At 42.9% G+C, this 12,690-nt stretch overlaps 1 protein-coding gene across 1 annotated transcript in view; it reads right to left on the bottom strand.

The window, feature by feature from the left end:
• slc25a22a (solute carrier family 25 member 22a) overlaps window positions 1–12,690 on the bottom strand; it is a 51,583-nt gene that overhangs the window by 19,633 nt on the left and 19,260 nt on the right. The window contains exon 7 of the mRNA XM_061969533.2: window positions 7,654–7,714. Within this exon, the coding sequence (XP_061825517.1) occupies window positions 7,654–7,714 (61 nt within the window). The remainder of the gene's footprint in view (window positions 1–7,653; window positions 7,715–12,690) is intronic.

The raw sequence follows: 12,690 nt of genomic DNA, 5'->3' as shown, positions 1-12,690 counted from the left end.
CCCCCAAAAAAAACTCCCCCATTCCACAGGGTTGTTTCTTTCTGTTATTAATATTCTGGTTCCTACATTATATATCAATATATATCAATACAGTCTGCAAGGGATACAGTCCGTAAGCACACATGATTGTGCGTGCTGCTGGTCCACTAATAGTACTAACCTTTAACAGTTAATTTTACTCATTTTCATTAATTACTAGTTTCTATGTAACGGTTTTTATATTGTTTAATGTTCTTTTTTATTCAAGAAAATGTTTTTAATTTATTTATCTTATTTTATTTTATACATTTTTTTAAAAGTACCTTATCTTCACCATACCTGGTTGTCCAAATTAGGCATAATAATGTGTTAATTCCACGACTGTATATATCGGTTGATATCGGTATCGGTTGATATCGGTATCGGTAATTAAAGAGTTGGACAATATCGGAATATCGGATATCGGCAAAAAGCCATTATCGGACATCCCTAGTTACTATATGAAAGAAATACTAATAAAGGTATATTTTACAAACAGAAAGTTACAGGAATGTACACATGATCCCAGGTTTACATCTCATTGTGCAACATGTGAATGTTTTAGTGGGAACTAAATGCGATATATGAAAGGGGTACACATTAGAGATGTCCAATAATATCGCCCTGCCGATATTATTGGCCGATAAATGCTTTAAAATGTAATATCGGAAATTATTGGTATCGTTTTTTTTATTATCGGTATCATGTTTTTTTTTTTTGTATTAAATCAACATAAAAAACACAAAATACACTTACAATTAGTGCACCAACCCAAAAAAAAAAACCTCCCCCATTTACACTCATTCACACAAAAGGGTTGTTTCTTTCTGTTATTAATATTCTGGTTTCTACATTATATATCAATATATATCAATACAGTCTGCAAGGGATACAGTCCGTAAGCACACATCATTGTGGTCCACTAATAGTACTAACCTTTAACAGTTAATTTTACTCATTTTCATTAATTACTAGTTTCTATGTAACTGTTTTTATATTGTTTTACTTTCTTTTTTATTCAAGCAAATGTTTTTAATTTATTTATATTATTTTATTAATTGTTTTAAAAATTACCTTATCTTCACCATACCTGGTTGTCCAAATTAGGCATAATAATGTGTTAATTCCACGACTGTATATATCGGTTGATATCGGTATCGGTTGATATCGGTATCGGTAATTAAAGAGTTGGACAATATCGGAATATCGGATATCGGCAAAAAGCCATTATCGGACATCCCTAATGAAAATCATAAGTAACCATGGTGACTAAACTCAGGAGGTGCACAAACAGGAACTCAAGGAGTCCAAAACAAACAGAAAACACAAAACAGGATCATGACACTTTATACAGCAAAAAAACATATTTGATCATTTAAAATGTCAAAATTTGTGCCACATGCAGCCAAATACCAGAAAAATATACAGTATAATGAAAATTTATGTTTAACTACTATACCATATTATAATGCATTAGAAGAAAACAAACAAATTGGGGTTAACCCTTTGATGCATAACATGGGTCAAATGTGACCCAACCAAGTTTTTATTATCTGTTTCTTTGCAATAATTGAATGTAATCTTTCAGTATTCCAGGTATTCCTCAATTAACTTGTTTTTGGTCATTAAACATTGTTATTTTATTCTTTCTCTTCATAATTTTTGAATAAAAATGATTTTTGTATTACTACCCTTCCAATGCACAACATGGGTCAAAAATGACCCACATCTATTTTCTATGTTATTTCATGTTAGCCTGAGTGTTGCTTTGCTATATATTTCAAATAAATGTATTTTATCGTTTACTATCACATATATTCAGTAAATATCATGTTTTTGTTCAGCTAAAATCATATTTTTTATGTTTCCTTTCTTACTCTATGAACAAGCACAGCTTTTGTATTCATACATCAACTTCACACACATGGGTCAGAAATGACCCACCTGCATTCACTGTGACATTTGGTAGGAACCTTTTGAATTTGAGCATTTTTGCAATTAGGAATGTATTTGGTGCGGACAACTGCTCACTTGACACATTTTTCTACTCAACACCTTTGAACATCTGATAAGTAAGTAAGTTCTTTTACAATTGTTCTACTTAAGAAAATATTTGATGCCTTGTGAGCAGTGACGTGCAGTCACTAGAGGCAGGTGAGGCAGGGCCTCACCTGCCATCATGGAAAGAAAAAAAATGTAAAAAGAAAAAAACGTTATTAAATTGTTATATGTATCCAGTGATTATACTATAAAGTTATTTTCCATTTAACTTCACCAGTTTTAGATTATTTTTATTTAAAATCGCTGAATTTTCACATTTGCCGTTCAAATACTGAGAAGAGACGGTGCGGTGAACAGCAGCCAGTTGAGGCACGTCACTCAGTTGTGCCTCACCATGGATTGCGGACTCGGCTAACTGCTGGCCTGCTGTGCAGTGAGACCGTATTGCTATATGAATTATATTATACATTTCCATAGTTTAGTTAGCTGAGGTATGTAATGTGCAGTGTATTTTGTCAACAACTGTATGTGTGTAAAGTATTTCTTGTGCTGAGCGATCATAAAACGGCTGCAAAAGACGCACTGGCTGAGGCTCCAGTAGCCCCGCCTCCTGCACCCCCGACGTAGAATGCACGGCAACCCCTGACGGGAGTGTTATATCAACTAAAGCCCACACTTAAACTTTCCACGTGCAAGATTGAATCTATTTAAAAAAGTTATTTCATAAGAAGCCAAAAAGTGCAAAAACAATAATGTTCGTGTTGGAGGAGTTGTGAATGACTGCAGGGCCACAACATTAGGCACACCTGCACACTGCAGGTGTACCTAATTCACAACTCCTCCAACCCGAACATTATTGTTTTTGCACTTTTTGGCTTCTTATTAAATAACTTTTGTAACATATTTTTATGGGCTTTCCTCTTTGTGATGTTAAGTTCCTGTTATGCGCTGTTGTACAGTATATGCCTTGAGCTCTTATTTTGAAGGCGCCAAGAGCGGAAGTGACACGTTGGAGTGGAGTGGAAGTTTTTGAAAGAAGGTAAATAAAGTGGTCCTCGTGTAAACTGGAGCCTCCGTGTTTGTTATTTTGTAGTTTCATACAGTATAGGCGACATTTATAAACCCTCGGTTACACTTTTTTAAATAGATTCAATCTTGCACGTGGAAAGTTTAAGTGAGGGCTTTAGTTGATATAACACTCCAATCAGGGGGTGCATTAATCCAGCACAACAGCGGCTCATGGTTTTATTTTATAAGTAAAGGTAAGACCATAATAACGTTTTTTGAATTAAATGTGCTTTTTTGTGTGCTACAGTTTGTATGTGTAAAGTTAAAGTTAAGTTAAAGTACCAATGATTGTCACACACACACTAGGTGTAATGAAATTTGTCCTCTGCATTTGACCCATCCCCTTGATCACCCCCTGGGAGGTGAGGGGAGCAGTGGGCAGCAGCGGCGCCGCGCCCGGGAATAATTTTTGGTGATTTAATAACACCCAATTCCAACCCTTGATGCTGAGTGCCAAGCAGGGAAGAATGCTGGTATGAGCTTTTAAACATAACCCGTTAACTGCTGCCAATCAAATGGTGAATAAGATACTCTTTAGGGTTCATATGTTTGTAAATCTGACTGTGATGAAGTCAGTGCCTCACCAGTCATGAACCTCACCGCACGTCACTGCTTGTGAGAGAGTTGGCATAATTTAGTGCATCACTTGTCAGAAAGGGAAATATTTACAATACTATTAGCTAACTGTTGACATATTCTTGTTAGCTAAACTAATCTTATAGCTGGGTCACCAACATAAAACTCAAGATAGAAATTTAGATTGATGTGCATTTTACAGTATTGTACGTTTGATTTGCTTTATCCAGAGTATGGCTAAAAGATTTACAGCTGAGATGGTTCTCAGGATGCTGGATGAAGAACCAGATGAGGAGGCGATTGGAAATGATTCGGAGTCTGAAATATCTGAGGATGATGACCCGGACTATGTGCCCCAGGATCAAGCTGAAGGTGTGGGTGTGTCTTCAAATCCAGCTCTCCTAGATGAAGAAGACATAGACATAGGTGACTCATCTGATGATGAATCCTCAGAAGAGGAAGCACAGACCCAGTTTAATAGACTGAGTAAAAATGGGTCTTACTGGAATGAGAATCCCCCCACTTCCAGCAGAACAAGAAGCCATAACATTCTGAGGGTCAGAAGCTGCCCAGGACCTACACCCGGATCAAGAGCTGTTTCACCGAAAGATGCATGGGATATGTTCATCAGTGACAACATCATTGAGGAGGTTCTAAAATGCACCAACTTAGAGGGACAAAGAGCAGCCGCAGCTAAAGGGAAAACGTGGAGAAGTGTCAAGAAAGAGGAATTCATGGCCATTATTGGTTTGACCCTCCTTTCAGGGGGGGACAAGAGCTGGGATGTGGCCTTGCGGGAGCTGTTTCTGGATCCGCTGCAAAATCCAATGTACAAGGCCACCATGGGGCTCAGCAGATATGAGGATATCCGCCGCTTCATACGGTTTGACGACAAGAGGACCAGGCACCAATGCATCAAGGAGCTAGGCAAAGAGCTGGTCATGCCACATATGAAGAGCCGCATGGAGGGCACACCCACACTCCAAAAGCATATCATAAAGGCAATGGGAAGATGCGGGATAGAAAAACAAACCATAGTCACCACCCAACCAGAAGAGGACATAAGACAGAAGGGCGCGGCGAAGAGGAAGAGGTGTGCGATCTGCCCAGCTGCCAAAGACAGAAAAGTCAGCAGCTGGTGTTCGCAGTGCAAGAAATCTGTGTGCAAGGAGCACAAACGCACAGTGATAATGTGTGCTACATGTGAGGAATCTGATAACTAACTAATAAAGAATAAAAGAATCATAAGAACTGAATTGACAATTTTATTTTACGTTGGTCTAATTCACAAGTTTATTTTTGTTACTGCCAGATGTTTGCCAAAATGACAAATAAACAGGTTTCAAACAATAAATGTATGATTGTTTGGCCCGAATCACATCTAAAATAAGTATTTGAAGTAAAATATTTTTGTAATATGCCTTCCTCCATTTTTAAATCGCACTTGGATAACGGGTCATTTTTGACCCATGTGTGTAAACTTGATGTAGTATCCATCCATCCATCCATCTTCTTCCGCTTATCCGAGGTGGGGTCGCGGGGGCAGCAGCCTAAGCAGGGAAGCCCAGACTTCCCTCTCCCCAGCCACTTCGTCCAGCTCCTCCCGGGGGATCCCGAGGCGTTCCCAGGCCAGCCGGGAGACATAGTCTTCCCAACGTGTCCTGGGTCTTCCCGTGGCCTCCTACCGGTCGGACGTGCCCGAAACACCTCCCGAGGGAGGCGTTCGGGTGGCATCCTGACCAGATGCCCGAACCACCTCATCTGGCTCCTCTCGATGTGGAGGAGCAGCGGCTTTACTTTGAGCTCCCCCCGGATGACAGAGCTTCTCACCCTATCTCTAAGGGAGAGCCCCGCCACCCGGCGGAGGAAACTCATTTCGGCCGCTTGTACCCGTGATCTTGTCCTTTCGGTCATGACCCAAAGCTCATGACCATAGGTGAGGATGGGAACGTAGATCGACCGGTAAATCGAGAGCTTTGCCTTCTGGCTCAGCTCCTTCTTCACCACAACGGATCGATACAGCGTCCGCATTACTGAAGACGCCGCACCGATCCGCCTGTCGATCTCACCATCCACTCTTCCCTCACTCGTGAACAAGACTCCGAGGTACTTGAACTCCTCCACTTGGGGCAAGATCTCCTCCCCAACCCGGAGATGGCACTCCACCCTTTTCTGGGCGAGAACCATGGACTCGGATTTGGAGGTACTGATTCTCATCCCAGTCGCTTCACACTCGGCTGCGAACCGATCCAGTGAGAGCTGAAGATCTTGGCCAGATGAAGCCATCAGGACCACATCATCTGCAAAAAGCAGAGACCTAATCCTGCAGCCACCAAACCAGATACCCTCAACGCCTTGACTGCGCCTAGAAATTCTGTCCATAAAGGTTATGAACAGAATGGGTGACAAAGGGCAGCCTTGGCGGAGTCCAACCCTCACTGGAAACGAGTCCGACTTACTGCCGGCAATGCGGACCAAGCTCTGACACTGATTATACAGAGAGCGAACCGCCACAATAAGACAGTCCGTTACCCCATACTCTCTGAGCACTCCCCACAGGACTTCCCGGGGTACACGGTCGAATGCCTTCTCCAAGTCCACAAAGCACATGTAGACTGGTTGAGCAAACTCCCATGCACCCTCAAGGACCCTGCCGAGAGTATAGAGCTGGTCCACAGTTCCACGACCAGGACGAAAACCACACTGTTCCTCCTGAATCCGAGGTTGGACTATCCGGCGTAGCCTCCTCTCCAGTACACCTGAATAGACCTTACCGGGAAGGCTGAGGAGTGTGATCCCACGATAGTTGGAACACACCCTCCGGTTCCCCTTCTTAAAGAGAGGAACCACCACCCCGGTCTGCCAATCCAGAGGTACCACCCCCGATGTCCACGCGATGTTGCAGAGTCTTGTCAACCAAGACAGCCCCACAACATCCAGAGCCTTAAGGAACTCCGGGCGGATCTCATCCATCCCCGGGGCCTTGCCACCGAGGAGCTTTTTAACTACCTCGGCAACCTCAGCCCCAGAAATAGGAGAGCCCACCACAGATTCCCCAGGCCCTGCTTCCTCATAGGAAGACGTGCTGGTAGGATTGAGGAGGTCTTCGAAGTATTCCCTCCACCGATCCACAACATCCGCAGTCGAGGTCAGCAGAACACCATCCCCACCATACACGGTGTTGACATTGCACTGCTTCCCCTTCCTGAGGCGGAGGATGGTGGTCCAGAATCGCTTCGAAGCCGTCCGGAAGTCGTTTTCCATGGCTTCCCCGAACTCCTCCCATGTCCGAGTTTTTGCCTCCGCGACAGCTGACTTGATGTAGTATTACAAAAAATACTTTTGTTCATAAGGTATGGTAGGAAAAATATAAATAATGATTTGTGGTAATCAAAAACAAGATTTTTAAAGAATACTTGAATTATTAAATTATAAAATACATTGATTTCAAAAGATACAGCAAAGAAACAATCAGGCAGCATGAAATAACATGGGAAATTGATGCGGGTCATTTTTTACCCATGTTGTGCATTAAAAGGGGTGTGCATATGTTATGCATCAAAGGGTTAAAAGTGTACATTCCCAAGTATTTCTTAGTGTAAGAAACGAGGATAAAGTTTTTGCAATCCCAAAGAAGACCACAAGAGGCCACTGTTTCTCCAATGTAACACCCAAACACTGAGGCATCATAAATGATAAATGATAAATGGGTTGTACTTGTATAGCGCTTTTCTACCTTAAAGGTACTCAAAGCGCTTTGACACTACTTCCACATTTACCCATTCACACACACATTCACACACTGATGGAGGGAGCTGCCATGCAAGGCGCTAACCAGCACCCATCAGGAGCAAGGGTGAAGTGTCTTGCTCAGGACACAACGGACATGACGAGGTTGGTACTAGGTGGGGATTGAACCAGGGACCCTCGGGTTGCGCACGGCCACTCTCCCACTGCGCCACGCCGTCATGACTGTTTGGATTTGCTCACCAATACGTCCAGCGTCTTGGAGCTGAATTTTCAACATCTCCATAGGCGTGGTGACAATAACCTGCAAGAGAACAAAGTTTGCCGTTAAAAACTGCAAATTTACTGGCATTTTTCATACACTAAGGGTATGAGTATGTATTGCGTTATGATGTGCTTTGTCCTGTTTTAATATACTGGCTGCCATTGGTAGTTAAATGTCAGTCCTTGTCCATCCATCCATCCATCCATCCATCTTCTTCCGCTTATCCGAGGTCGGGTCGCAGGGGCAGCAGCCTAAGCAGGGAAGCCCAGACTTCCCTCTCCCCAGCCACTTCGTCCAGCTCTTCCTGTGGGACCCCGAGGCGTTCCCAGGCCAGCTGGGAGACATAGTCTTCCCAACGTGTCCTGGGTCTTCCCCGCGGCCTCCTACCGGTCGGACGTGCCCTAAACACCTCCCTAGGGAGGCGTTCGGGTGGCATCCTGACCAGATGCCCGAACCACCTCATCTGGCTCCTCTCGATGTGGAGGAGCAGCGGCTTTACTTTGAGCTCCCCCCGGATGGCAGAGCTTCTCACCCTATCTCTAAGGGAGAGCCCCGCCACCCGGCGGAGGAAACTCATTTCGGCCGCTTGTACCCGTGATCTTGTCCTTTCGGTCATAACCCAAAGCTCATGACCATAGGTGAGGATGGGAACGTAGATCGACCGGTAAATTGAGAGCTTTGCCTTCCGGCTCAGCTCCTTCTTCACCACAACGGATCGATAAAAGCGTCCGCATTACTGAAGACGCCGCAACGATCCGCCTGTCGATCTCACGATCCACTCTTCCCTCACTCGTGAACAAGACTCCGAGGTACTTGAACTCCTCCACTTGGGGCAAGATCTCCTCCCCAACCCGGAGATGGCACTCCACCCTTTTCCGGGCGAGAACCATGGACTCGGACTTGGAGGTGCTGATTCTCATCCCAGTCGCTTCACACACGGCTGCGAACCGATCCAGCGAGAGCTGAAGATCCTGGCCAGATGAAGCCATCAGGACCACATCATCCGCAAAAAGCAGAGACCTAATCCTGCAGCCACCAAACCGGATCCCCTCAAGGCCTTGACTGCGCCTACAAATTCTGTCCATAAAAGTTATGAACAGAATCGGTGACAAAGGGCAGCCTTGGCGGAGTCCAACCTTCACTGGAAACGTGTCCGACTTACTGCCGGCAATGCGGACCAAGCTCTGACACTGATCATACAGGGAGCGGACCGCCACAATCAGACAGTCCGATACCCCATACTCTGAGCACTCCCCACAGGACTTCCCGAGGGACACGGTCGAATGCCTTCTCCAAGTCCACAAAACACATGTAGACTGGTTGGGCAAACTCCCATGCACCCTCAAGGACCCAGTCCTTGTTTGCCTGTATAATCCAAGGAGCAGTAACTGGTTAACTGGATTAAGGGTGAGATGGTCATGTTCTGAAGAGCAATCTTAATCCAAGGTCTGCTACATTTAATCTAATCATGTTCTTTGGACTCCAAGCCTTTGAGTCACTCACTCACTGCACATGCCCAAGCTCTGCGTGTTTCACCTGAATGTAGTTCTTTTGGGTCACAAACAATCTTATTATTCATTTACATATGGCGTTGTCTAATTCTTCCTGCAGGCCAGGACAAATGAGGCTGAGGTTTGGTGGTTTGCATGCCAGCAGACACTGGCAGTGCTAAAGGCAGCAGCAGCTCCAGATGGAGAACAGAATGCTATGAATGATTGAATGCTATTATTTCACTTTTTCTACCATTAAAGTGTTATTTTACATGCTTGAAGTGATGCATGTTCCTCTTATTCGTATACTCCCATCCAGCCTGCAGACACAGCCACCTGGTGTGAGTGTGGCCTGTGGAGAGTGGCGTTTTAGTAACACCTGTGATTGTCATAGAAATCAAAGAAAAAGACAACACTTTAAATTTGAAGAGACCATATCAGTCTCAGTACTTGTCATGTGAACATGTCATGTGTAAGCACACGACAACTGCTTCTTCTTCATGACTGTATATAAATCATAAAATGTAGATTAAATGTGTTTCACTTGTTATTATAAATTGTGAAGTCATGACGTGACTGTGTGTGTGTGTGTGTGTGTGTGTGTGTGTGTGTGTGTGTGTGTGTGTGTGTGTGTGTGTGTGTGTGTGTGTGTGTGTGTGTGTGTGTGTGTGTGTGTGTATGTGTGTGTGAGACACTTTGATGTTAACTTTCAAATAATCGATAGAATCAATTGATAGATGCTACATTATATATGTATTTTCTATTAAATAGTCAATGATCACAGTCCAAATGAAAGCGTATGTATTGAACGTGTAGGACAGGGGTGCTCACTCTTTTTCAGCAGGCAAACTACTTTTCATATATATATATATATATATATATATATATATATATATATATATATATATATATATATATATATATATATATATATATATACAAACCCCATTTCCATATGAGTTGGGAAATTGTGTTGGATGTAAATATAAACGGAATACAATGATTTGCAAATCTTTTTCAACCCATATTCAGTTGAATATGCTACAAAGACAACATATTTGATGTTCAAACTGATAAACATTTTTTTTTTTTGCAAATAATCATTAACTTTAGAATTTGATGCCAGCAACACGTGACAAAGAAGTTGGGAAAGGTGGCAATAAATACTGATAAAGTTGAGGAATGCTCATCAAACACTTATTTGGAACATCCCACAGGTGTGCAGGCTAATTGGGAACAGGTGGGTGCCATGCTTGGGTATAAAAACAGCTTCCCAAAAAATGCTCAGTCTTTCACAAGAAAGGATGGGGCGAGGTACACCCCTTTGTCCACAACTGCGTGAGCAAATAGTCAAACAGTTTAAGAACAACGTTTCTCAAAGTGCAATTGCAAGAAATTTAGGGATTTCAACATCTACGGTCCATAATATCATCAAAAGGTTCAGAGAATCTGGAGAAATCACTCCACGTAAGCGGCATGGCCGGAAACCAACATTGAATGACCGTGACCTTCGATCCCTCAGACGGCACTGTATCAAAAACCGACATCAATCTCTAAAGGATATCACCACATGGGCTCAGGAACACTTCAGAAAACCACTGTCACTAAATACAGTTGGTTGCTACATCTGTAAGTGCAAGTTAAAGCTCTACTATGCAAAGCAAAAGCCATTTATCAACAACATCCAGAAACGCCGCCGGCTTCTCTGGGCCCGAGATCATCTAAGATGGACTCATGCAAAGTGGAAAAGTGTTCTGTGGTCTGACGAGTCCACATTTCAAATTGTTTTTGGAAATATTCGACATCGTGTCATCCGGACCAAAGGGGAAGCGAACCACCCAGACTGTTATCGACGTAAAGTTCAAAAGCCAGCATGTGTGATGGTATGGGGGTGCATTAGTGCCCAAGACATGGGTAACTTACACATCTGTGAAGGCACCATTAATGCTGAAAGGTACATACAGGTTTTGGAACAACATATGCTGCCATCTAAGCGCCGTCTTTTTCATGGACGCCCCTGCTTATTTCAGCAAGACAATGCCAAGCCACATTCAGCACGTCTTACAACAGCGTGGCTTCGTAAAAAAAGAGTGCGGGTACTTTCCTGGTCCGCCTGCAGTCCAGACCTGTCCCCCATCGAAAATGTGTGGCGCATTATGAAGCGTAAAATACGACAGCGGAGACCCCGGACTGTTGAACGACTGAAGCTCTACATAAAACAAGAATGGGAAAGAATTCCACTTTCAAAGCTTCAACAATTAGTTTCCTCAGTTCCCAATCGTTTATTGAGTGTTGTTAAAAGAAAAGGCCATGTAACACAGTGGTGAACATGCCTTTTCCCAACTACTTTGGCACGTGTTGCAGCCATGAAATTCTAAGTTAATTATTATTTGCAAAAAAAAAATAAAGTTTATGAGTTTGAACATCAAATATGTTGTCTTTGTTGCGCATCCAACTGAATATGGGTTGAAAATGATTAACAAATCATTGTATTCCGTTTATATTTACATCTAACACAATTTCCCAACTCATATGGAAACGGGGTTTGTATAAGCAAAACATGAAATGTGGGCAAATACTTTACAGATGCTGTCATATGATTGTTCATGTTTTTCAGTCAGTACAGATTGGTGTAATATCGCAATGTTGTGCATTACAAACCCAAACGTGTTTCGTGTTGTTGTAGAAGCTAGCTTATCTCTTGCCGAAGTTAGCTTTTATGGCTAATATTGTAGCACACCGATGTCTTGTTACGATAGTAAAAGAGTTCCTCATTGTTCGCTCTTACAATAATAATATTGCTACAGCATACGTATATCATACGGGTTACGGAATGTACAAACCCCGTTTCCATATGAGTTGGGAAGTTGTGTTAGATGTAAATATAAACGGAATACAATGATTTGCAAATCATTTTCAACCCATATTCAAATGAATATGCTACAAAGACAACATATTTGATGTTCAAACTCATAAACTTTTTTTTTTTTTTGCAAATAATCATTAACCTAGAATTTCATGGCTGCAACACGTGCCAAAGTATTTGGGAAAGGGCATGTTCACCACTGTGTTACATGGCCTTTCCTTTTCACAACACTCAGTAAACATTTGGGAACTGAGGAGACACATTTTTGAAGCTTCTCAGGTGGAATTCTTTCCCATTCTTGCTTGATGTACAGCTTAAGTTGTTCAACAGTCCGGGGGTCTCCGTTGTGGTACTTTAGGCTTCATAATGCGCCACACATTTTCAATGGGAGACAGGTCTGGACTACAGGCAGGCCAGTCTAGTACCCGCACTCTTTTACTATGAAGCCACGTTGATGTAACACGTGGCTTGGCATTGTCTTGCTGAAATAAGCAGGGGCGTCCATGGTAACGTTGCTTGGATGGCAACATATGTTGCTCCAAAACCTGTATGTACCTTTCAGCATTAATGGCGCCTTCACAGATGTGTAAGTTACCCATGTCTTGGGCACTAATACACCCCCATACCATCACAGATACTGGCTTTTCAACTTTACGCCT

This window comes from Nerophis lumbriciformis, linkage group LG10 (assembly GCF_033978685.3).
Source record: "Nerophis lumbriciformis linkage group LG10, RoL_Nlum_v2.1, whole genome shotgun sequence".
Taxonomy (NCBI): domain Eukaryota; kingdom Metazoa; phylum Chordata; class Actinopteri; order Syngnathiformes; family Syngnathidae; genus Nerophis; species Nerophis lumbriciformis.
The sequence above is the reverse complement of the archived record's forward strand: the minus strand, read 5'-3'. Positions and strand labels throughout refer to the sequence as shown.